Below are 27,618 nucleotides of genomic sequence, written 5' to 3'. Positions count from 1 at the left end.
TTTGTATTTCTTAATTGTTAATATGTCTAAGGTGAAGCTAGCCTTCCTTGCAGAAATGAAATTTCAACTTAATTAGAGTTATTGTTGGTAGGTTTATATGGGGTTAGGGTTTCAAGTTTGAAAAGTATATAAAGTAGGTTCAACTTTTGACCGGTAGTACACAACTGCAGTTGCAGTGTCCACATGATCCAACTTGTCAATTATTTCGGTGAAGATTTATATTTTTTCTAGATATTACTTGGTTTTGAAGGGAAAAAGCTGCAGCACCATAATTCTCTATTCTCCACTCAATTTAACGTTTCTTACAAAGAAACTTTACCTATCTGTATATATTCTGCAGTAGTTCTGCTTAATATGTTTATTTTAGCAAGTGGTTAAGAAATCTAGAAGTGTGACCAGAAGATTCGTCAGTTTTTTCTTAATTGCTACCACTTGATAGAACAGTACATAATTGAAGTCTTCTTACAAAAAAAACCAGTACATGACCAAGAGCTATATGGTTCTACTTTCGGTTATAAAATTATAAGAGAAACTTTTAATGAAGTACTAGGGTACTTCAATTGTAGACAATTTTTTTAGAAACACTTAAGTACTTATTATATTAAAATTGAATAAATCTTAAAACAAAAATGTACTTCTTATACAACCTTTTTTCCTGAACCTTGGTGCACAATGATAAAATTATGGTTTAGCATTCAAGTTATGAGTTTAAATTTTAAAAATAATAAGAATACATATTTGTTCTTTTTAACCTCTATTTGGTGAGAGTCTCTTAGATAAGGTTAACCTTTAAAAAGACATAGAGAAATAATAAAAAAGAGAAACTATGAGACCATTTTTTCTTTTTAAAAATGTGAATTTTTGTCAAAGATTTGATATGCAAATTAATGTTTCATTTTCATAATTTAATTAGGAAACTGTTAGAAACTAATAAGTATTCCAAATTACTCAAGTTGCTTTGTAATTACTGTAGTAGCAAAGGGCACCACAAGTTCATATTTTATAATTAGTAAAACAAAGTCTCTATTCTTCTAGAGTTCTAGTGTATGGTACATTGACTAATTAGCAACATATTGAAACAAAATGTACAATTAGATGACAAATTAAGATGTAATTGTTGCAGAATGAAAGTCATATATATATATATATATATAAACTCCAACTTGTGCCATGCAAATCTCTCTGCCATAACTGTATGTGGTCCTTGAAGCTATAAGTTGAGTGGATGCTTTTAAGAACACAAGTAAATGGTCCCTCATCTAACACACCTAGCTATCTATGTAATCCACTCTAATTGCATACAGTACATCTTTTTAAAATCTGGGTGATGATTATAACTTATCTAGTTCCTTCCACTGTTTAATTCCACAATATCCTTTTTAGGCTGTTAATGCATTCTAAAACTGGTTGCAAATCTCAGTGAATCATAAAGAACATTAATTAGATATGTGCATATACTTTTAAGTCTATCTATATATTTAGGTTTCATTATCATCCTCTTGATTTTATATAATTAGAAAGGCATTAATTCTGACGCAATACATGGTTGATTTCCTTTCATTTTGTTCAGTACAGTGGGGAATTTCCTGATAAAGGTAGCTGTTTTGCTCAAAAAGACTAATCACTTGCTTTTCTTTTTGGATGTTATAAATTGGATTGATGGTACTCTTTTTTTCTTTCCCTTTCTATCTCTGTACATTTGAGTCGGCACCTTGCTTATTTTTCTGTACTATAATTACTTTTGATTTTACATTTTAAAGTTTAAGATTGATTTTACACTTTTGGACCGTTATAAATTTCCTTTGCAAAACCCTTTTTATTTTTACATCAACATATGGTAATGTAAATCCTGACCTTAGTTTACCTAAGTCTTAGTTCTATGGTAAATAATTATTCCATTACAGGAAAAGGTTGAAGTCTAAAAGATGAGGTTATATGCTCAAGTAATTGATATTGGAAGTGCTCATATTGGAAAAAACATAGGGCTTTTCTCTACCTCTCTACTCCCTCCTCCATTTCTTATTTCTTGGCCAAGCTGAAAAGCATAGAACACAGTTTGGCACACTTTTATCAAGTAAGTTTGATCTCACTACTACTAACATAAGCAGCTTAATATTCTCATGCTTCTGTTGTTTTCAGTGAAATTCTAATTTTATGCTGAATTTCCTACTAAGGTCTATGCTTCTGCCTTTGATTTGTTTTCATAACTATCATAAATTTTACTTGCTCCATAACTTCATCAGTTGTCATATAGAATTGGAAAAAATAATTATTTCAGTGTAGAATTTCCACTACTATATCTCTTTATGACCATTGCTTTTAACTCTAGCTAATTAAAGAATATCTTCCTTGTGTCTACAAAAAAGCTAAAAATGGGAACGATTTTTAGTCATGTGTGCCACAAATTTAGTATAATTTTGTTGTAATTATTAAACTATTTTTTTGGTAATAATGACACAAGAAGTTGTGATTTTTGGTATGAGCACATATAACTTCTCTGAATTGCTGTAATACAGGAGAAAAACATTTACTGGATGATGTCAAGAAGAAGATGGTGATTGAAAATTCAAGTAAAGGCTATCAAGCCAAGAAAGAGGGTGATAGTACTAATATTGAGAAGTTGTCAATGGCACCTTATACTACTTCAACTTCTTCAAAACAATGGGCAGCATTCAGAAATCCAAGAATAGTGAGAGTGTCACGTGCTTTGGGAGGAAAAGATAGGCATAGCAAAGTTTGCACCATAAGGGGGTTGAGGGACAGGAGGATTAGGCTTTCTATACCAACAGCAATTATCTTATATGATCTGCAACACAAACTTGGTCTTAACCAACCTAGCAAAGTCATAGATTGGTTGATTGAAGCCACAAAACTTGACATTGATAACCTCCCTCCACTTCAAATCCCTCATGGTTTCCCTCAATTTCATCACCAACAGACCATATTGCCTTATCATAATCATCATGAATCAAGTACTGCCTCTCATAATCACTTTGCTTCTGGAGGCTTCTATGATGCAAATATTTCCACTTTCATAAAAGGCAATGAGGAAAATCATCAAAAACTGCTGGGAAAGTCAAGGTATTGGGATTTAGATTCAGAACATTCAAGACTAAAGGGTAAAGAAGCTGAAAGTAGTGTAATGTTCAATATCTCACAAAAAGGAAAGTGGGTTAAAACTGGTCATCAAGAAAATCAAGATGCAGTGTCATATAACTCCTACCATTCAGAGCCTTCCATTTTATCATTGTCCCAATTTGGAAGCCATGGATCTTTATTTCCTTCCCATGTTGATCCTCATCAAAACAGTGACAGTGGTGTGCAATTTTCATCCTCTAATTTGGCTGTACCATCTGGTTCTCAATTAATTTTTTGTCCACCTTCTGCTACAACATCACCTTTCACTCCACATGCTCCATTTATGGCCAACTCATCAGTGGAAAATGATCCAAGACAATTCAAACATGTTCAGATCTTGAGCTCATTAAGTAATAATTCACAAGTCATGCAGCCTCATCCTCTCATTCAGTCTCTTCATTCATTCTATTCACCTCTCAGCAGACGCCATCCAATAATGCCATTTAATTCCAAGCTTCTTGACTCAGATATCAACAAAAATTGTAGCCGACCAAATAAGGGAAGTGGTTCTCCTTCTTGAAGCTCCTCATGCAAAGAATGTGATAAACAAATATTTCTTAATGGATTCGTGAGTATTCTTCACTGCATTAGTTTATAAGCAAGCTAAGACTTAATAAAGCACATGCGGAACCTGCATTAGTCTTATCCCTGAAGGTGAATTAATATCTTTGTAAGCATGGCAATGCTATACATATGGAATATTTGTGTTTGAATTCATCTTTATGGTTTCTTTAGCTACAGAATCTATATATATATATACCGTTTTGCACTCGACTTTACCTTGATGGCTAATAGAAGAAGCTCTGAGAATTAGAATTTTTCAAAACACTAGAGCATTGAACTTCTGATATTTATTGTTTTATAGTTCCCATCACTAGCGTTGTGACCTCTCTCTATATATAGAGCATGTGATTTTATCTGGTAAACTTTTACATGATTCGGGAAATCAACCCCATGATACTATTTTAATTCCCAGCACTATTGGATACAAATTTAAAATATGGATCCACAACCACAAATGGAATCACAATGTAATGGTTTCGGCACAATCGTGACCGCATTGGTCGTTTTTTCACAATAGTCTGCAAATCTGATAAACGCAACAAAAAAAATATCATGGCCACATTTAATGAATTTCCCAACAATATAATAGTATACAAATACAGTAAACACATCATGAACGCAGCGGTGGCAGAAACCACAATTCAAAAGCAGTGTATATAGTAGGCACAGCACATGTATCTAAGTATCCAAAATTAAGTGTTATACTGCAATATACTGCCAACTCAGATGGTCACATTCACGTAAATTACTAGCCAGCTTGCGTTAACTTTGCATCAAGGAAATGTATGATATGAAAGATATCTGAACGCATATACACCAAGGAAATGTATGTAACTATGTATATTAATTTACTTTCATGCATGCTACTGTTGAATTAGTTTCATGCATTCTACTGTCGATGCATGCTGAGCAAAACAGTTTTGATAGCTAGAGTTAAAGATAATGAACAAAAACTACTACTCTTATATAGTAATGCAACTAGATACTTAAACACAATCCTCAACCTATACTGCTGAACAAAACAACTATAAGAAGTTATGCTACAGTGCAAAGATCTTTAATATGTTTTATCTTTTTTCTGTATTGCGCTGTATAGACTACAGACTAGGGCACTAGCAATAAGTTGAATCTATATATATTCACCTTTGTATTTTCATATATATTGATTGATGAAGGGTATGACAAGTATATGGAAGCATCCTGTATACAAATTAAGTAGTGGAAAAAGTGAGAGAAAACGTGGTTTGGAATGTGCAGTTCTTTCTGACCATGAAAAGGAAGGAACATAAAATAACAAGCAGAGAGATGCATTTGTAAACAGTGACTGTTGCTACTGCAGACAAATAATTTCACAAGATCCAAGATAATAGATTAAAGGAGCTGCTGCAACTGCAACTTGGGTTTATAAATGTTGGCATCAAAGAGAAAGACCTAAAGTAGTTTCACTTGCCGCTGGTCCACATTCTATATAAGGTTTTACAACGTATCTTCTTAGGTAATTAAGACGGAGAAGGATCTGTTGTCCCAAATCCTGTCCTAGACCAATTCTATTATGCCATGTCAATTAAAAAAAATTAAATATTCACAACTTTATGAATTTTGTTTCATTGTGATTGACCAGGGACATGGTTGGGGACAGCAGATCCCCATCCACTTAAGACTACAGCACTTTTTTAATAAAATAAATACAGAAATTAAGGAATTTTTTTCTCCCTTTAACTCCATTACTAGACTCTTTAGTATGGAGAAGATGTAGATCCATCTTACAACTAAGAAAATAAGAAAACAATAATAGAGAAAAATGGTAACTTTTATTGTTCATAGTCATATAGATCTGATTTTACTTTCTAACTTTTATTGTCTATACCTTCTTACTTTTATTGTTTATACTCATAAGATTTTGTTAAATTTTTTTATTTATTTTAATTTATTTGTGGTTGCAGATTTTGATATGGTGACATATCTTCTGGCACCAATAACATTATTTTACAATTTTTAATTTGTAAAAAAATAGCACAATGGGCAATACTAGGCAATTGAAAAAGATAAGTGCACATGCTCAATTCCAATAATTGGAACAAAAGGATTTGGTATAGAAGTTATGAAGAGAAGAACTATTAAAAGACAATAGAAAATTGAAAAGTAAACAGAGCATTTCTATCCAGATTTCATGTGTGTATTGAAAAATTAATAAGAGAGGGTGATATATTGAAAAGTGGAGGAAAAATTATTAATTTATGTGGGAAAAGTTTTAAATAAATGATAGTAGAATTGAAAAAATTGTATATAATTAACAAAAGTTTTGGAGATCTTCTAATTCATATTAGTATTTCTACATATTTCCATTATTTAGTCTACAAATGGCATATAAATTGTAGTTGATTAGTCTGCAGCTATATCACTATTTCATGGTTCAAATTAATATGGGTCAGACATGTAGTTGATTACTCTCGCATCATTTATATCTAGACACGTGGATTTAATATATTACTTTTGTAAAATAAAATTAAAATAAAATGTTATTTTTATTTGTTGGCAAAGAGTGATTAAGCCCGAACACAGAGAGGACAGAGGAATTCCCTTCAGGATGTGGCTTCAATTTTGATCATTTCACTTTTTTTCAATACTGTTTGACATAGTAGTTTGTAACATCCCAGGATAAGTAAGTGGCTTTACATAAGCCAAACTCAACATCAGAACCAAAAAAACAAACCAGGCTATGTGTGTCATGTGTGACAAATGTTCCACAACAATTTCAGGATATGTACGCTATAAATCCAGTGTAACTTAACTTTCTTTACAGCTTTGCAACAAATAAACAAAGCTTTAACATGCAAACTCTTATGCCCTGACACAAAACACATATATAAATGACAAGAAAAGGATTGATAAAAGATTAGTGAAAATTTGAAGAATGGAATGAACTAGTACTTTCTGAATAGCTTCCTGCGGCTACTTGACTTGATTCTCAAGCTAGCTGCTTCACCAATCACAACCTCATCAACTAAGTCCTTAAATATGAGTCTCTCAACATCCAACACAACCAAAGGTATTTCACCATAGAAACCTGTCCAACTTTCTGATCCATGCATTACATCTTCCCATGGCAAACTTTTCAGACCATCTTCCCCTTCATCTTCAATACTCAATTCTGACTTCTTGGCTTGCATTTTCTCTACCTCAAAGCATAGTTCTTTAAGAAGCTTTTGTGCACTCAAGTTTTTCTTTGTTACTCCATTAGGCTTCAACCATGGTTCGGGGTAAGAACCTAACTTTGCACCAAGGATCTCATTCACAGCATCAAATATGAGTCTCCTGTGAAACCTTTCTGTGTTCAGCTTCATGTATTCAACTTTTCCCGGGAAGTTTTCTTCTTTAGAAAGCAAACTACTTGCCTTAGTCTGCTCCAACACTAGGAATAACTCGGGGTTAATCGGATGACCTGATGAGTGATATTGAAATGTCAGCAATTCAGAACTCAGATCTCTGAGTAGGAGACCTGAAGCTAATAGTATTTCAGATATGTATCTGTGGTCTGGATTTGAATTTTCACAAAGGGATGCGATGTAATCGATTCTAGATTCATCATGACTTGAGTTTAGCTGTCTAAGCTTCTGAACAAGGTGATCTATGCTCTGCAATTTCTTGCGGTTGATCTCTCCAGGTCCTGCGCTGTTAAATGAAAGGCTTTCTGAAGGGTTCCACTGATCTTTATTCTTGTTTTCTTTAGATTCTTCAGCATCACCAGTTGCTGCAAATAAGATTATAATGAGATGTGGTAAAAAAAAAGAGATTCACAATACATTCACTATATATGCCAAATACAAATAAATTTATTTTCTTTGGCTGATGCTTGAGGCTACATTTTCAGAAATAAAAAAATAGATTAGGCAAGGAAGAATGTACAAATCCTTTGGGGCTTTAATGTGATATTAATCACAATTTCAATTATGACGTCTTATGCATAAAGCAAGAGTATTTTCCTAGCTATCATTGCCTTTGACAATTCTTGAAATGCACACAACTGAACATATCTTAAGGTCGGTCACAAATCACTACTTACACACCCGAAAATTCATCACCCAAATGGGAACATAATTAGGCAGCATCATATCTAAGTGCCAAATTAAGACACTTATTTTTAAGTATCAGCATGATAAACTGATATTCTTAGATTGTTGTGAGTCCCTCATAAAAAAGGGATTGCAGCCTACATGCTTGAGGAACCAATTCAAAAAGAAAAGGACTAAAAGTTCTTCAATGCATAAAATTGTGATCAAGCTTGATACCGAATTGATTGCTAAAACAAAGAATTTGGTCTTATTTTATTATACTCAACATGAATTACAGTCATGGGAGATAATCTTGCTCTTCATTATGTATCCTTATAAAATAATACCTTTGGGAGCATCATCTGTGTACTCTGAGCTATCCAGAACTGAAACTGGGCTCGGATGATCTGGACCATCTGTTGCAAGTTCTGCAATTGACTCATCCTCATCCAACCTCAGAGTTGATTTCTGGAAAATTAAGCAAGACATGCATTAGATATGACTATTATAATTTGTTGTGAAATGTTAAATTTTATCATAAATTTCTAATCGGAAAGCTTGAATTAAAAGAGAGTATCATATAGTTCTTACCTTATGCATTGATCCTGAAACCAACTGCTCAATAGCCTTCAAAGATGTGGTATGTCTATCAATAATTTGATCAGATCGTAAACGACTGGTGACTTCCATATCCATCTTCGAATCGTCTGATTGCTGAGATATTTCATCCCCTTGGCAACTTAAACTTGTTGACTCATTGCTTATCTCACTCAGTTGGTCATCGCTGTGCTGTGGATTAGGGACTTTATGTCTCAGTTTTCGACCTGGTGAGACTGATTCTGTTGCTTGCTTACCATATCGCCTTCTTGGTTTATTTGAATCTGATGGTGGGGTAGGCGGACGAGACCGCTTCTCCAATTCTAACTTCTTCTGTTGCATTCTAGGGCTCACTGATCCTGAGTTCTTTACTGAACTTGGTAATTGTTGAGACCTTGGTTGTGATTGTGTTGATTTTGTATTCCTGCTACTACTTGCTTTCTTATCACTGGAACTGGTAGAAGCATCCCTGCGAGTGTTTTTAGGAGATTGATCTTTCGTTATCCGACCAGAAGGTGTACCTTTTTTAATATCTGAATGTACACTACTACCACTCTGGAGTGTATGATGAGAAAGACCAACACTCGGAATGACTGAAGAAGCAGGAGTTCCCGTTTTCTGAACAAACTTTGCTGGCTTCATTATCACAATTGGAGATTCGAAAGTTCTTGCTGAGTTAGATCCTCTACTTGTGGAAAATGCAAGATTGTTTCCTTGAGAATTTTGTTGCCGTACTGGCCTAGAATTCTGAATTAAACTCAAATGTCTTGGTTCATAGTCTCTGTGACTTCCAACAACATTTGAAGCTTGTTCTTCTTTTCTACTCTCTAACAGTCCCTTTACTTGCATTGCTTCTAGTATCTGTTTGAGAGCTCTGAGATCCCTTCCAGATTGTTTAAATTCTAGATCCTTCAATCTCTTCTCAATCTCACTATAAACGGAAGGAAATGAATCTGGTGTTTTTGGCGGAGATTTTAAGGCCTTGGGACTCAGTTTCTTGGAGCTCCGGCTTCCATTTTGCTGCTTCCACGGTGCGGGCTCAATAGGAAACCGTGAACTTGAGATGGGTTTCACAATCAAATCAGGATTCTTTCGCTGTGGATAGTTCAGGTCTTTCAATGAGATTTTCGGGGAATTATTAATTTGAAGTGGCCTAATGAGAACATCTTTTGATGATCTCGAAAACTGACCATTACCTTGAGTTGAACCAGTTTCACTCAAACTTGATTGAGTATCATTGGCCAAATAGGACTCTGGCAATGCTTCCAAGCCCATTAGTTTTGCTACAACACTTGGTGGCCGGCTCTGAGTTCCACAAGACTGTTGTAGACTAGAGACTTTGTCATCTGAGATAGAGTTACCGGTACTGAAATTTCTTGAGAGTTGGCTGTGTTTTTTTGAGTTATATGTGCTACTAGAACCTTGCCTACTGTCGAGTGAAAGTCTAGGAAGCTCATGCAGCTTCGGTTGGCATTTGATGGTTTCTCTTGAGTCAAAAGACATGCGACTTATTTCTCTTCCATCATAAGAAAACCGAGGCGCATCCTTTGAGATAGAATGCCAGTGTCCTCCATCTTTTACTTCATAGGATGATAATCTTGGAGGCTCTCTTGCTTCACCACAATACCAAGGTGCTTCTCTAAGTTTAGAAAGGACTCTGAGAGGGTCCTTTATATCAATAGGCACACTTTGTTTTCCATCTATTCCAACTCTATCACATCCATCAGATTTCGACAGCTGAAGAGGTCTTGGAGAATCTCTATGCTTCATGACACGAATCACAGCTTCGTCTTTCGCTGTAGTCTTCACTGATAGTCCTCTTGCCTCCCTATACATAGAGTCCTTCACCACATCCCTTAGATCAAGGGACTGGCGTCCTAAATGAGGAGAGGTACTTCTTTGCTTCATCCCTGTGTCCCTCATTTGGGTTTCGGGAAAATTAATCTGGTCAAAGGCTTTAAAGTCCAGAGACGACATTGATGATGAACCAGAAGAAGAGAATGAAACTCTTGATGATTCTGTTGAAACTCTTTGTTTTTCACTCACATCCTTGTTTAAGCTTATATCCTGCAACAAATTCACCAAGATGCAAGATGCTTAACTTCAGTTTCATTGAAATTTTTGTAGTTTTGTTTTAAGACAAAAGGGTAGCTACAAGACATACACCTTAATGAAACAAGGACAAAAACCGAATTGAAAAGTAGAAAGTTCTCTGAATTGGAAGAAGAAATAAACAGAACAAACTAATGATCTCAGACACTAAGGTAATGGACAAATCCTGAAAAAGATTCCGAGGAAGATGAGAAACAATTCTCAGCCTTTTACATTTGTCATTTGACTCTAACACATGGATAATATATCATTGGATCAGCAATACCCCAATACTTGATCTAATAACCATGACTCTAATTGAAGCAAGTTCAAAGAAATTTCCAAATGTAAAACAGTAGATAATTTGTGAGGGAAAATTAAAGGTTCTTACGCGTCCTGTTTGCTGATGATGTATGCCATTCGAATCTCTTTCAAGGTTGTCATGATTGAAGTGAGAAGTACCTATAATGAAATCAGAAGCGTTAGATTTGAATACTCTGATTAAATACAAACATTATACCAAGAAGGTTAGAACTTAGAACCAAGAAAAAATATGTTAATTAAATAAATTATCATAACCATCTACTCCACATGAATGCAGAGCAAACTGCAAGCACTACAAATTGCAAACCACACTCTCCACTTTCCAAACATGTGAAGAAGAAAGTTGAAAAAGGAATCAAATAGACCAAAGACTTAGAAAAATCTGAGATTAGCATAATTGTGACAAATCAAGTGATAAGATAAACAGATTCTAAGATTGTTTATGTGCATAGTTTGAGAGAATCTTTACCTGGTGGAAGCCTGTTGTGGGTAATGGTGCGAGGAGTAACGATATGGTGACGATCGAAGAGTTGAAAAATCCCAGTCATGCATCCAATCTGCTTCTGTAAATCTGGATTTTCATCTGCTAAAGAATGAAGAAGCTTTGCAGCCATATCCACACTTGTTCTATTCTTTCTCTTCTTCCAATTAAACTCAACCTCTTCCTCAACTACCACAACCAATTTCAATTACTCCCTCTTCATAAAAGCTCTATCATTTATTACTCTCTAAAGTCAAATCTACTAATATAACACAACTGCAATTTGCAAACCACTTTCAGGAAATTGATTCTGATTCAACTAATACACCTTTTAGAATCCTTAATTCCATAGAACTCTTAACAACAATCACACAATGGTCCTTGTTCCTTAATCCTTATAATCCAAAAATATAATATTTTTATGATTAAAGATGAAAAATGAACATCCTTTATCTTCTATCACTCTCAAAAGCTTGGTCTAGGCCACAATTCAAGTTCCCTTTTTGGGTATTCAATTTCATAAAATAAAGCAAAATGCCAAATGAAAGTAAGAGATCCAATACCCTTAGAATAAACACACATACATGGAGAGAGAAAGGAACATAAACACACACATAGACACCAACTTGAACAACTACCTAAATGTAAAACTAGTACCAATGCAGAGTGTAAATGATTTCATCAGATCCAAGAGGAATTGTATTAATGTGTTCTGTTTAGAGAGAGAGAGAGAGAGAGAGAGAGAGAGAGAGGAAGACAAATGAAGTTACTTGTTTTATTTATTTAATGACATTAAAAATGTGCAACCAATGTGGTGAGAGCTGGCATAAAAGTTTCCCTTATATTATGTTTAATAATGTTATATTATTTAGTTAGAGAGAAAGACAAAGATGAGTGAGAAGTGAGAAATGTATGTTTGTGTGGGTCAGATTTTGTGGAAGGTTGTATCTCACAACACAAATCCATGCATGTGAAGGGGTGAGGATGTGTGGGTCTTAGGTTAACTGCAACTTCATGTGATATTGTCAGCACTTTTCCATTACTGTCCTACACACATCTATTCTTTCATTTTCTTTACTCTTGGGCAGGGTAGTAACTAATCCGTTTCAGGTTTATGGTTAAACTTCGTTTTCAGAAATCAAACATTTTTAATATATTTAGAGTCTTATTCTACTAGACTAATATCTTATTGTTATTCTATTCTATGTTGCAGCTACAGATGAAGTAAAACTTTAATTTGCTTCCTGGGATTGAAATTATCTGAGCTATTTATTCTTTTAAATTATAAATGGGTAAATTTGTTTCTTAGCTTTTGCAGTTTTGCATAACCTCACAAAATAATGTTCCGGTTAGAATCTTATATTTTCTATATGAAGTTAATCAATAATATGCAAAATAAGGTAACAAATTGTCATTTTTATAATATTATGGATTAAGTTCACAAATGATATGACTTGGCGGACTAAATTGACAAGTTCCAATTTACTTATTATATTATTTATTCTTAGCCTTTGATTTTGGATAATTTATTTTATATTTGTATTTTTGAGTTATTACTTTTATATTTTAAATATACATGTAATTTAAAATATATCCTACAAACATAAAAGGACAATATGTGTTTGATACAAAAATAATAAATTAAACATTAATGACAAATTCAGAATAATTTAACTTAAAGTAAATCAACTAACAACTACCAAGGCTTATGATTAATGATGATTGTAAAAATTATTTATCATGCAATAATTATGTTATACATCTTTTTAATCTTTTTAAATGTTTGGTTAATGATATACAAATTTGAGGTTAACCATAAATTTGCATTTCATTACCAACATATTGATATTCCATTTTTTTTGAGTTGGTAAATTATCAATCTCATTTTTATATATGTTTTTACACCGGATTCTAAATTTGTGACTAATCTGTAATATTAGGAGAAAATTATACTAATGATCTTTCAAAAATTATGATTAGAATAAATTAAAAGAAATTAATGCATATCCACCACTTTTTGCATCACTAATAAAGTACTTACCACTTGCATTGAGGGTTGCTAAGAAAAATACAAAAAGTTTATATTCCTTAACCTAACACACGATTTAGCATATCTTAGGACTTTGACTAACTCAAAACAACACTCGAGGAAGAAACATCATTGGAGGTTGTGTTCATTTTCAAAAACTTAAAAAAGGAGAAAGTGGAAGAAAATCTATACAACATAAAAAGTGCATGGAAGAAGGATAATACAATATATATTTTACAACCATTCACATACCACATTCATTGTATTTTATATGTAATATTTTATATAGCCTCCACGTACATTTTTGGCATTTTCCTAATCCCACATGATTCTAATACAACTTTTTTGTGTCATTGATGAGTTATTACAACTAAGCTTAATGAATTATAGTCCTAATTAAGGCACCTTCATCCAACCCTAGTATTAATCTAACTACAATCACATTTCATATTGTGAAGTCAATGATTCATTGTATAATATTATTAATCATTCAATTTCAGTGTAAGTTTCATAGCTGTTACTGCCACTGCTACCCCACCAGTGCATTATGTTATAGATTGCAGAACATAGCATAAAACTATAAATTATAGAAAAAGTCCTTTATCATGTATTGGAAATTCTGTGCCATATTGATTCTTCGGGTGCACATCACATGGTTAACCCACCAATCTAAACAGCATTCAAAAAATTCTCACTATATCTCTCTCTATATATGTATATATATATAGAATGATATTTCATATTTTCTTGTTTCTTCTACAAGATTGTGATTTTAAGTGTGATTTCCAGTATATAAATAGAAGGAGAAAGCTAAAATGAACACTGACTCACTCCTTCCATGTGGGTCCAATAATAGTCAGAAAAATACAAAGCAAGTAACATGAAATATGATTGATAGAAAAATGAGAGACTCATGTTTACCCTGCAATCCACAACTGTGCTTGTCAGAAGCTATATGATCACCAAAACAAAAATGCTACTATAGTCACAGTAATTTCTGTTTTTCCTTTGCAAAATTCATAAATTCATTAGTAGTACAGTTATTTTATTGTGGGAGAAAAGAGAAATCACACCTATCTCTTCAGGCTTAATTATATTATATCTGACATTTCTTACATTTTAGAAATGTATACTTATTATATTTTACTTTCACGTCCTAATCTAATTTAAACTAACTAAAAATAGTAGAAATTATGAATGAGACTCATCTTAGATAAAAGGTAGTATTGAGAAAACCATAATAAAGTTAATGCAATTCAATATAATTATTAGTTTTTTCTAGGAAATGTTTTTGTAATAGTACCCCAAAAAAACTTCTTCCTTTCTAGAACATCCACGTTTTTTTCCTAGTAATTAATATTCTTAAGATTGCTATGTTGGCTGTTTTGAACTCTTACTGTTTGTGATTTAACTTGTACTCACTTAAAAAATCAGTGTGGATAAAGGGTTATCATCTCTGATTGGTTGAAAAAAATTATTTAAGTTAAAATTGTAATTATTAAATATTTTTCTGGTCAATTGAAATGACACAAAAGAATGAGATAATAGGTGTGGACCCATGGATTAATTCTTGATGAACCAGAACAGAGCCGTTATTATGATATCATTGTCCCCCGTTGGCATTATATGATAATACACATCCACATTTCAATGAACTTTTTAGCTATGTATGCATCAACATAATACACTTTTGTAGTCACTTATTATCTTCTCTATATGCTTCACTTATTGAAAGTGATAGTGATATATTATAAATGTGAGAGAGAGAGAGATTAGGCATATATTATGATTATGAATAAGGGTTACCCCACATCCACAAAGGTGAAGGATCTCTCACATGTGATGTGCCAAACTCTACTAGGCAGAACCAACTAACCTATATCAATCATGTATAGCCCATGTTCCAAGAATTATATAATACTCATAACACACTCTTTCATTGCCACATTATGTCTTACCATTTTCGAAGACCATCCCCCACCAGCAATTATCTTCTGCAGAGTGTTAAGGCACTTCAATCATGGATATAATTATGACCAATGGTGGGATCTAACTAAATAACTTCATGGATTTTGCTAATGAGGAAGTGGAACCTTATCTTTACTTTCTAAAACTGATAAGTGAAAAGGAAATTTGGATATTTTAGTAAAGAACGTGCAGCAGAATACATATTCAGCTTCTTCTGCTTTTTTTTGGTAAAAGATAAAAGAAAACAAAAAAACTAGGGATAAATTAAAAAAAAAAGTCTGAGGATAAATTAAAAAAAGTACTTTGATTCTATTCAACTCATTGTTATGCATAAATGCACAACATGCACACATCGCATGAATTGTTTTATAAGGATACTGTCTAGGTTCAAACGTCTCCTTTAAAGAAAAAACACCTAATTATTTATTAATTAATTTAATGTAATACTCTAGTTAATTATTTATTTTTTATTTTCTCCGAGTATCACACTATACTTTTTATATCCATTTATATGTATCTAGGTAAATAGTTTGGGTGAGAATCGTACCTATGTATTATTTTTAAGGTCATACCTATGTATTTCAAATGAACAGGACTCCAACTTGGTATTTCTTAATATTTATTATTAATTTAAATCAGCCAATATCATTGCCCGTTGAACATGATTATATCAAGCAATGATAAGCCAAAACAAATAAAAAAAAGAATTAAAAAAATGTCCCTTGATGCATCTTAAATCCTTCACAAAAAGAAATAAAGAAAACCCAGGATAAGTCTATTCTCCAAAGTTAGATTCAATCTTTCAATTTTAATATTTAATTAGTTTTTATTTTTATTTTTGAGAGTCTTAAGAATGTACTTATATATAATAAATTGAAAATTATGATGATTATGTAATTGGATGGCCGAAATTAGAGAGAAGTAACTAATGGGATTATCAAGAGATGTTGGTTCAAGTGATACATGTTTAATTTTTTAATTAAGGTTTTGAATTCGAGTATTGTAGATGGAAAGAATGTACGTTAGAAGAGTTAGTCACAAACAAGATTGCCTCCAATACGAACAAAAAGAAAGGATTTGCTTAGAATATACTTAACGACATCATGGATTGGCTAGGTGAAGGATTGCTAATGTGGGCAATAAAAGATGTTACCTGTCACATCAATTTAGTAGCTTTCTCTTCATCTATTTTTGGTAATATATTGATTCTGTAATTAGTACCGAAAATGACTATTCTGTGATATAAGGCTACTTACACAACAATAATATCACGGAACCTTAAATGGGATTTATTACTACTCCTCCAATGACAACAAACATTAATGGTTGAGTCATACAAAAAATTAGATCAACACTATTATGGTAATTGACATGCCAGATATCCAAATCATGTCTTCATCTGTATCACATGCTAAGTTTAAGAAATTTAAAAGAAAGTTACCATCCAAACAATATTATTTTAAGAGTAAATTATACTGATACGCTTGAGTTTTAGTGAAATTATACAAATTACCCATCACTTTTTTACACCTACACAAACACCCTAATTTTTTAACTTTCATTACACCGATCACCCCTGCACGAGAAATAAGTGTAATCTTTTAAACAAAAGATGTGATCAATACAATTAAGTTAACCAAAACATGGTGGAGACAAGTCCAAATAATATATGAGTCAATATTTCTTTATTATTTTTGGTTCATTACGATAAAGTATAAGAGCGATTTAAACAATATCTCTTTAGAATTGTTGATGCATTTTATAACAAAAAATAATGAAAATACATTGATTTGTATATTATTTAGACTTGTCTTAACGTATGATGTTTTGTTCAACTTAATTGCATTTATCATATTTTTTTGTTTAAAATATTACACGTATTTCTCATGCAGTGGTGGTCAGTATAATAAAACTATAAAAACTAGAAGGTTTGTGTATGTGTAAAAAAGTGAAGTGGTTTGTATGATTTCACTAAAACTCAAGGGGTGTCAGTATAATTTAATCATTATTTTAATTAATGAGTTGAGTAAAGACAAGAGGTTTAAAGGTTTTATTAATATGAATTTTATGCAAACAAAACTAACTTATTCACTTAGTAATATTATTATAAAAAATCAAGGTTAATTAAATAATAATACATTAAGATTGTTAAACTTATTAGTTTTTCCCTTGGACTTATAACTTAATTAACCATTTTCAAAAAATGAAACTAGGAAATAGAAAGTTTCCATAAACCAAACCCACCCTTAATTATTTTTTCATAGAATTTGCAAAAGATAAGCTCCAAAAACAAAATCCTATATAACTAAACATCACTCAGAGACATAAATATAACCAAGATACTCAATATTCTAGGAACTCAAGAAAAATTCCGTTGCTGCATAAAATTTTAATTTAAAACAGGTTTACAAAAATTCATATCATATATGTTGGACCTTTTAAAATAGAATATGGCTAATTAATATCCAATATCGTTAACGAATGGTAGTACTAATACAACAACAACCAAACCTTGATATCACTTAACCGAGTCGGCTAAATGAAAAATGATTTAGAACCTTCCTTTCCGAATTCTTGCCCAAGCTATAGCTGCAACTGCAGCACCACCCATATGTGTAGCTCCTGATATATGACTGTCTCCCTATAATTTGAAAACTAGCTTTATTTTCAATATCCAACATGCAATATATACAGAGAAGTGAAGTTCATATGATAACCATCAGGATAAGCCTTAGTTTGAAAATATATGTAAACACAATAAATAAGCCTTCAGAGAATCCAACACACCTCTAAAATCCTCAGCATATCTTTCCCGATCAAATAGACGCCCTTAGTTAAGAATTACCGATAAGGCGAGAGAAAAGGATGTGTTAGTATCCGCATTATCAACTTCACAGTTTTGATCTAGAATAAGGTTGAGAAGAGCTTACCAGCAAGATAGCAGGAATTGGTATAATAAAGTCTAAGTAAAGGGTTGCTTTTGGGGAGAGGAATATATCAAGCAGCATAATTGCATTAACTGCTGCACTTGCCCCCTAAACATTGACAAGTTCGAGTAAAATTAATATCAGGCAATGATTTTAACCAATGTCACATGTGATACAAGCAAATAACAATTACCATACAAAATAATATGATGATCTGACTATAATTTCACAAAAATATTTGGAACTATTTAAGAGAAACGATAAGAAAAATATACATTTCCTACTAGGTGGGATGAACTATATAGATTAAACGGCCGCACTGTTCTATCAAAAATGAAATCCACAGGAAGACAATCTTTCCTAATAGTTTCACCAAGAGTTTTACTTTACCGTCCTCTCCCTTAGTTTGTGGGGCTACCCGCTACCCTCCCATTGATTAACTCTTCTAACGAGAGCTTCTATTGGTCTTCCTCTCAAATGTTTAAGCAATCTTAGGTGTGACTCTACCAACTTTTCCTTAATTGGTATCACTCTTACTTTCTATCTAATACATTCATTCTTGATCTTCACTTTTCTTGTATGTTGCTCACTCATACAACGCAAAATTCTCATCTCAATCACTTTTATCTTGTGCTCGTGTTGTCACTTTACTGCCAATCATTCAGTACTATAAAGCATCTCAAGTCTTTTGCAGTTGTGCCTATGTGGAGCATTTTCCTGATAGATTCATAGGTACCTTTATATGATTTATAAACAAAAAGATCTTTAAAGGAATCAACACAAAATAAAAGCAGATATGATTCCCAGAAAATGCATTCCTCATGAAAAAGCATAGTTCGAAAGTTAAACCAAGAACATCTGCTATCACAAATTAGGGTCTCACTACTTGAAGAAAAGGAGCCCATTATTATAGAGTTAGTTATAGAAAAGTTACAAAAAAGCTTACCAATGCTAATTCCTTTGGCCTCCAGATCAGCTGCAAAAAATGCATAGAATGTTAAAAATTCACTAAAAAGGTTGATATGATAAGAAATTCCACATCAGAACAAACATTTACTTTTGCTAGTATGTTAATGAAATTTGCCACTAGTCACCCTTGCCATAAATATATTTATCATTGTATATCCAAATGATCCATTTTGTGGTCTATCTTTAAGAAAGTTCATTTATAAATCTTACTTTCAAGTCAAATGTAAAAAGCTATAGGTTTATAAGTTTCAAAAAGTTGAAGGTATATCAAAATAAAGGTGAAATCTACAAATCCATATTTCAAAAGGTTGTGGTTGAAGAATTAGCATGTTAATTAATGATTTTTCTATTTTATGGGACAGAGATTAAATCAAGATTTCTTTCACTTTCTTGTACCAAGAAAATTAGAAATGAACAAATGATCTGTTATTAAATTGCTCAACGGATATTGTACTAATTTTATTCGTCATTGTACCTTGGATGTTTGTGCCTTATAGGCTTGATGCACCAAGTAAAAAACAGCACCACCAACTGCCCCAGCAAAATACAGCTTTATCAAAAATTCAGTTCCAAAATTTCTTCCAATCTATCCAAAGACCCAATCAACAAAGTTAAGAGAAATGGAACGTGCAACTCACGTAAGAAAAGAAGTACATAACTCTCTATATTAAAAAAAATATGCAACTTAAGGCATTAAAGAAGAAATGAAAAAAAAAAGAATAAAAAGAATAAATATGCAACATGAGGCACAAGAAAAAAATGAAAAGCCATAAGAGAACAAGATGAAGTGGATAGATTTGGGTCAAGTTTAAAGCCATAATTTTCCCAAAAAAGACTACCTATAACTATAGGTATGTTGTTGTGTGGTAATTAGATTTGTATTCAGTATATTCAAGGTATTGATCATTTGATAAATGCAAATAATTTCAAGAGACGGAAAATCTGGAAGCCCCTACGTCCACCCAATTGCATAACCCCAATAATCTGGCACACCCTAAGAAGTTTGAATTTATGATGTTTCTTCTCAAGAGTGAAAACCATTGCCCTTGACAGAACTTAAGCATCTGAATCAGAATTTCATAACCAAATGACATATAATTCATTGCTTTTTCATTAATGTCAACATACCAACCCAAAACAATATGCTAGTAAGTCACATAAAGAAAAGGAGGGAAAATTTTAAGAAAGATACGAAAGAGAAATAATGACCAAAAGTAGAATTCTAGAGCACACAATCGCACATTCATTCCAAAGAAGTAGAGTCCAATCATGTTGGAGATTATATGCCCAGAATCTGTGTGACTGAATGCATTGGTTATCATGGTGTGCAAACGTCCACTTTTTATATTGTCCAAAGAGATCTGCCAACAGGAAATAATTGAATTAGTAGTCCAGACTTAATATGAAGTTGAATCCAAGCAGGAAATAACATTGAAACAATGCAATTCTCAATTTCATCCTTCGATATCTGGTAAGTACCATGGCAGCAATAGTTGTTATTTTGACCAAGTTTAAACTAATATATATTGATCAGATATGGATTTTTTTTGTACTACCAAGGGTATCCCCTCACCCTATGGGCCAGGAACTAATCCTTTCAGGGTGCATGGCTGCCTCTCCCAACAAGTATCACTCCCAGGATTCAAACTCTTGGCCAGATCAAATATGGATTTGGTGTCAATATTTCAGATATCTTCAATAAATAAACTTCAACTTGAAAGGATGATATTATGGCTAGTAGGAATCATTTGAAGTTTCAAAACTCTTGTATTTTCTCTCTTATGATAAATAACAATAAATACAGGAGTAACATATACTGCTATAACACTATCTCATTATGAAGAATTTCCTAAGAAATGTTTGATGCACCCAGCCACCCACAACACAGGTAAAGGTAGGAGTGTCACACAAAGCAATGGTCTAGCAAATGATATCTACAAGTGGCATCATCAAGTTGATCAAAGTTTATAAATCAAGATACTCACAGTAAAGTTATTTATCATGAAATTTTCATCTGCTGTCCTCCATAATAAAAAAACAGCAACATTAGCTCCAATCAAGCCCAAGACTACGTCAAGAGGTGTTAGCCTGTGGATCCATGATCTCCTGCAAACAAGAGAAAACATATCAGAGATGCCATTTCAAATGTAAACACTAAACGGTCTAAACATGTGTGCTACAAATCATGGTTTTTCTGCAAAGTATTACTAGCCCTTTATTTTTGTGCGCCTATTGATGGAAAGACACGGTTATTAAACAAAAGTCAAACATATCAGTTCCTCACATTTATTGGAAATCATAAGGTTTCTCAAATAAGTTGTAAAAAATGTTATAAGTGACTGAAAGATTTTCTCTATAGATGTCAAAACTATTAAACAACTCTCTCTCTTTTAGCTTTTTTTCAGAATATGACATCGTTAACAGTCATTGCTAGTTGTTACTGCATTGATGTCCCGGCAGTAAGTTTACAATGAGTAGGGAAACTAAACTTGGACACTCAAACTGAAAAGGGATTGCCTCCAAGGACTGAGTGATTAGCAACCGGGGTTAGTAGTCGAGAGGGGGATTCAAACAGTAGAACCCTCCTTGAACGAAATTCTTATAGTGACAAATATTGTCAAAATGCATAATGAAGCTTTTATGTTTTCTCCTATCAGACAATTACCATGAAAAGAAATCACAAGGCTTGTCCAAACACCATTATTGTTGGAAATTCACATTAAAACTGCAACAATTCTACGTTCAATAGAAAGAAGCAATATCAAGAATCAACATTGTAGAAGCTAGTCAAACCAAAGTTCCCAAAAAAATCATATTTTTAAAGTGATCAAAATGACATATATTAGGTTGACACTGGAAAAATACACTTGAGTAATTACCCCCAAACAAAAAATATAGGTCAGAAGGAAAAACCCCATAAACCCTAATTAAACCTCAGCGAGAGCTGGGAACATAAAATTGAGGAGTGAAAGCACAGATCATTGTGATCATTATCCCATTTGATAATCGCAATACAAAACAATGCTTAGACACTAAAATAATCAATTAGAAGTAAAAAAATGAAATTTTGTTAATTTTATTTAACTTAACACTTAGTAATCAAAGCAAGCATGGGGGATAGAATATTACCAAACGCGTTGATAAAAACCAGAACTTTGGTTGGAACCAAAGTTTTGTCGATAAAAATAAGATGTGGGTAGGTTGGACCTGCAATGAAGGAGACGCGAATTGGAAGAGAAAAAGCGAAGGATAATTGGGTTGGAGAGAAAGTTACGAAGTGTGGTAGACATGGAGTGATGGGAATGAAAAGGATGGAGTGGGCGAGTGAGGAATGAAGTGGGAATGTGATGACATAGTTCTGAAGGATTGGGTTTGGGTTTGGGTCTGTGAGAATGGAAGATGAAGTGATTGCGTGTCTGTGTCACCAATTTGCGAACCAAATTCTGCTGCTGCATTTTGTTTTTGTCACAGTCAAACAATAGATATGTAAATGAATCCCCCTTTTATACTTGAAATTTGTTTCCAACTTGTTTTCGATATTATATATTGTTTTATCTTATTTATATAGAACTGAATTGGCTGGGCTATTATTAGCTTGGGATTATGATGGAGATTTTTCTGAAGTTCATGGCTAGTAATTGGACTTGTGGTAATTCATTTAACCACACCAGTGCACTGTTTAGAGAATAAGTGGAGACTTGTAGTACAATAGTTTCTAGGACATATTCCACAGGAAAAATAGGTTTCCGTTTAGAGAATCAGTGATCTTTAACTATGATTCCTATGAGCAACATTTGTTGGGACACGAATACAAAAAGAGATTAGTTTTTTATCTTTGGTACCAAAAAAAATCATCTTTAACTAAGTGGATACTATTTCTAAAGCTAGATTTAATCACAACTTTTAAAATAGAGTGATAATTACTTTGCTTCCACAGTTCCACTAGTATTTCAAGCCTGATTTTGTCTGGGAGTTAATGTTATGGAAGAGTGACATTGTGATAATGAAAAGCATAATCTTATAGTAATGGGGTTTAGAATCAATACGTGCAGTTTTGACTTTGATTCGGCTGAATAGAAAACAACTATTTCTCAAAGTGCTGAAAAACAGAATAACAAGCCAAGAAAAACAATTTTGATTTTGTACTATCCCTTGTTTTGATCTCTAGTGTTGTTTTTGTTTAACCATTTATACAATAAAATGAGGACATCAGCAACCCAGACATCATGGCTTTTTTTATAATGTATGTTGTCATACTCCTTTATGTCACTCCATATGTCAAGAGATACGATTGATCAGAAAATATTTAATAATTCCAATTTTAAGTTAATAATTTTTTCAACCAATCAGAGGTGACAACAGATATGAATGACATGTCATGCACGCGGAAAAACCTGAAAATAGATATGGCATTCGAGAAGGCCCAACCCGTATAGGTATGCAGCATAATAATGCAGTGTAATGTTAAGCCCATAAAACAATCATTAAACTTTCTCACTTTACCATTGTATTATCCACCTAAGAGATTAATCCACTTCATGATACTATGATTATTTCCCTGTTAGTAAAATTCTATAAGCCCTTTAGTCTAAATTGAACGACAAGCTTTTTAAAATGTATACATTAGTACAAGAATGTCAGCATTAAACTTTTTTTAATTTTTAACTAGATAATATTTATCAAAAAAAATAGCAACCCTGTAGAATAAAGACATTATACTAGCATGAGATTAATACATCATTAAAACATTAATGTTCATGACTATCTAAACAAATGTTACACGGATAAGTCTACTTGGCGCTTAATAATTTTTTCCTGCATGGTTAAATAGTTTTTTCATAGATGCTTAACTCTAACTAATTTCCTGCCGTTTAAACAAAATACTTATTTCCTTAATAGGTAAACTTATTTAAGCTAAAAAACATATTTCATCATATATATATATATATATATATATAGGGACGCAACATGTGAGAAGTGTGAGAAATAAGAACAACTAATATAAATTATTGGATTTTATTTAAATGGTTAAGATTAAAAAATTCATGTATATGACACTCATATCACCAGTAACTAATTTTTAATTCTAGCTATCTATGATTGAAAAACTCAGATTTATTGTTTTCATTTCATTAATCATATTTTTTGGTACTACTAATGATATCCATATTTTTTGGTAAGAAACTAATATTTTTTAAGGGTTCATGATGGTTCCTCCTAACACGCGTCGTCCTCAGAAATCAAACTCATGACACTGAGAATCCAGTAAAACTTTACACCACCAAACTAACACATTATATATATATATATATATATATATATCGACACCTGTATTTATGAGAGTAGAGTATACACACTATTATTTCCAGAGAAATGATTTATCCACATGTATTAGGGACTCTCACTAGTAGGGTATCACAATAAAGATTAGATTTATACCGTTGTTATTATGACGATACATGGTTTGGGGTTATTAAGTATTGGCACTACAAAAGATCTCTTCACGTTTCTTATTAAGCAATCATTGTTAATCTTATAAATTATGATTAGTTAAATATTAGTCTGATGAATAAGCATGTGAAAATGCTAATAGCCTTATGATGATACATAATCACAAGATTTGTTTTTCTATCAAAACGTTTTTAAAATGTTTCAAATAGTTTTTGAAGGAACGTGAAAATGTGATGCTATCTCCAGACACAGAGTTAATCGTGCAAATTTTGCTTTTCATAATATTAATATGAGTATAAAGATTTAATATATTATTTATTTATATTAATTTTTTGAAGAGTCAATAATTACTGAAAATAAATAGTAAACAGTGGATAGACAGTATATAAAACTCTTACATTATTAGTACATATATTTTTTTATTAAAGAAATGAGTTATTATTACTTTTTCATCATATTTGGGGTAATGATCTTCTCTATGAAAAAACAAACGTCACACAATAACAAACAAAAGATAATATATAATGATATTTTTATCATTTTATTTATCAGAAATTATATTTTTGTTATTAAAAAATGAAGATTAACGAGTATTTGTCTTTTCTTGATCGTAGAGAATCATTGTTCATACTTGAGGTGGATGAAATATATTATATGTGACCAAATCGCACTCATTAACCAAGCTGTTGGTTTGTGATATAAAATTTTATTGGATCAAAAAGTCAAAAATTTGATTCCTGAAAGCGACTATTGGTAGTACAAAAAAAACTACACTCATTAATATATCATAATTAGAATGGAATCTCAAAATAGACGAGTCACATATTTGCTACTATTTGCTTGATTGTTTGTACATATATCGCAAGTTGTATGAAACTTCATGTGAACTAAGTTGTTATCACATGCATGCAGTTATCATGAGGATATTGTATATTAAACTTTATTTGGTAAGAGAGAATTAGAATGGATAGAAATGAGTGAGAGAAATTGACGATTTCTCCTCTTTCATTGTGAAGGGAGAAAGAGATGAGAGAGTAAAAAAGGTATGGACCCACCATAATTTCCCTCTAACTTGGTGAGAAAGTGAAGAAAAATGGTGATTTTATTTGAAATGTCAAATATTTTCTCAAAATTTTCTACTTATTTGTTTTAAAAGTGTAATATCTATGCTTGAATAGTATAAATTTTGGAGTAAAATAATTATTCATTTATAATTTCAATAGGGTGTTAATGATTATTTTTTCAACGAGTATAAGGAGATAAGTTATTTCTCATGTCACTGAAATCATGATATGTGTCATATTTCATCATTTTCTATAAAAATATTTTTAAAAATAAACAAAATAACACACATGTCAGATTTTTACATGCTAAAGCTAAATGAGATAAATTATCTTCTGATATGAGGAGATATATTATTCTCACATTATTTTTGTAATTTTAACAAAATTATTAGAATTTTTTATATGGATGTTTCTTCTTTTTTCTCAACATTTATTTTGAAAGTGATGGAGTATAAATTATAATACAATGTGAATAATGTAAGTGGATTTAGTAGATAAAAATTAATTAACTCATTCTAAAAGGATATGAGATTGAATATCACGTATAACTTTAACCTACGGCACTGAGATCTGGTCTAGTTCTTAGTGAGTCTATCATACATACAAATATATGTTGTGACCATGTTTATCACCTAAAAATCATTTTTAAATAAGTCTCACTTATTTTATATTTGTTTACATTTTCCAATAATTTAACCAACTCAAATTAAAATCATATCCAATGATGTAACTTTATTTCATTCTTATCTAAACCCCATAAATATATTCACATTTATATTCCTATGTTGTAACAATTTTTTCTTCCATTTTTAATGTTGTCTCACAACTTTAAGAATGTTGTTTATTTAGTTTACTGTTACCAAATAAAAACAAGAACAACTCTTATCTAGTGATAAACTTAAACGAAAAACATGCTGATTTTGCTTTTTTTTGTTACCATTGTGAATGTTCTAAGAAACTTAAACTTTATGCAACTACACTTTATTTTCCCATACTCTAGTCACTATGCACTATTATTTTTTGTGCATGATGTTATGCATGGAAAATATCTTCTGACATATATATTTATTCAAACTAACGTGACTATGATTTATGTTCCCATGTGTTACTCACACTTTTAAATGGCAATCATCGCATGAAATTTTGAAGTCGTTATTCCTTGAAAGTTGAAAACTTGAAACCAATAACCAAATCTTTTGGCAAATCTCAAATAGCTTTTTCATACAATTCGGCCTTCTATTCTTTAGAGCAATAAATGTTCTTGAGATGTGTAAATTATTTGCGTGAACAAATTAAAGTTCGACTTAGATAACTTTAACGCTCGAGAATAACTACCATTTTTAATTTCAACACTTAATCAACATTTAACTTGGTCACGAGTTCTTTGAATTGTACTGTTTTATTTATTTATTTTTGTTATGTATTTCCCAAAATTATATACCTATCTAAGAATAGAGGATAAGAAAACCACAAATAAAAGTATGTGATAAATATATAACAAACATGATAATCATCATAATATTTGCTTGATTGCTTGTACATATATCTCAAGTTGCATGAAACTTCATGTGAACTTAAGTTGTTATCATGAGGAAATTATATATTAAACTTTGTTTAGTATGAGAAAATTAGAGTGGAGAGAAATGAGTGAGAGAGATTGAAGAGAAATTGAAGATTTCTCATCTTTGGTTGTGAAGGGAGAAAGAGAGTAAAAAAAGTATGGACCCACCATAATTTCTTTCTCCCCTAACTTGGTGAGAGACTGAAGAGAAATAGTAATTTTATTTGAAATGTCAAATATACCTTCAAAATTTTCAACTTATTTGTTTTAAAAGAGTAATATCTATGCTTAGATAGTATAAAAATTTATACTTAGTCATTCATCATTCAATTGTATTAATTTTATTTGATAATAAATGATGATTAAAAATGAATGATGAATAATATAATGATAGTATAAAAA

General features: G+C 31.9%; 3 protein-coding genes across 7 annotated transcripts; 1 reads left to right on the top strand and 2 right to left on the bottom strand.

Moving 5' to 3' along the window:
- On the top strand, positions 1,851 to 3,851 carry LOC109361996 (transcription factor TCP5-like). 2 transcript variants are annotated; one of them, XM_019607562.1, is made up of 3 exons: positions 1,851 to 2,074; positions 2,517 to 3,164; positions 3,201 to 3,851. In XM_019607562.1, exons 2-3 carry the CDS (start codon positions 2,552 to 2,554, stop codon positions 3,656 to 3,658), a joined length of 1,071 nt encoding a protein of 356 aa, XP_019463107.1. In that variant the 5' UTR covers positions 1,851 to 2,074; positions 2,517 to 2,551; the 3' UTR covers positions 3,659 to 3,851. The 2 variants fall into 2 exon arrangements, with proteins under 2 accessions (XP_019463107.1, XP_019463108.1); XM_019607563.1 differs by lacking the exon at positions 1,851 to 2,074 and having other exon boundaries at positions 2,424 to 3,164.
- On the bottom strand, positions 6,362 to 11,980 carry LOC109361994 (protein LONGIFOLIA 2-like). 3 transcript variants are annotated; one of them, XM_019607556.1, is made up of 6 exons: positions 11,539 to 11,980; positions 11,236 to 11,506; positions 10,834 to 10,904; positions 8,346 to 10,418; positions 8,102 to 8,222; positions 6,362 to 7,465 (listed from the first exon to the last, which is right to left on the bottom strand). In XM_019607556.1, the coding sequence occupies exons 2-6, from the start codon at positions 11,378 to 11,380 to the stop codon at positions 6,627 to 6,629; spliced, it is 3,249 nt and encodes a 1,082-aa protein (XP_019463101.1). In that variant the 5' UTR covers positions 11,381 to 11,506; positions 11,539 to 11,980; the 3' UTR covers positions 6,362 to 6,626. The 3 variants fall into 3 exon arrangements, with proteins under 3 accessions (XP_019463101.1, XP_019463102.1, XP_019463103.1); XM_019607557.1 differs by having other exon boundaries at positions 6,362 to 7,453; positions 11,236 to 11,980; XM_019607558.1 differs by having other exon boundaries at positions 6,362 to 7,450; positions 11,236 to 11,980.
- Positions 17,672 to 27,411, bottom strand: LOC109361999 (RHOMBOID-like protein 12, mitochondrial). Of its 2 annotated transcripts, XM_019607570.1 has the most exons (9): positions 27,407 to 27,411; positions 22,270 to 22,524; positions 21,126 to 21,246; positions 20,382 to 20,501; positions 19,616 to 19,726; positions 19,118 to 19,147; positions 18,175 to 18,279; positions 18,032 to 18,073; positions 17,672 to 17,885 (listed from the first exon to the last, which is right to left on the bottom strand). In XM_019607570.1, the coding sequence occupies exons 2-9, from the start codon at positions 22,428 to 22,430 to the stop codon at positions 17,796 to 17,798; spliced, it is 780 nt and encodes a 259-aa protein (XP_019463115.1). In that variant the 5' UTR covers positions 22,431 to 22,524; positions 27,407 to 27,411; the 3' UTR covers positions 17,672 to 17,795. The 2 variants fall into 2 exon arrangements, with proteins under 2 accessions (XP_019463115.1, XP_019463114.1); XM_019607569.1 differs by lacking the exon at positions 27,407 to 27,411 and having other exon boundaries at positions 22,270 to 22,640.

Source organism: Lupinus angustifolius, chromosome LG12, assembly GCF_001865875.1.
Source record: "Lupinus angustifolius cultivar Tanjil chromosome LG12, LupAngTanjil_v1.0, whole genome shotgun sequence".
Taxonomy (NCBI): domain Eukaryota; kingdom Viridiplantae; phylum Streptophyta; class Magnoliopsida; order Fabales; family Fabaceae; genus Lupinus; species Lupinus angustifolius.
This window is presented reverse-complemented; position numbering and strand designations above follow the sequence as displayed.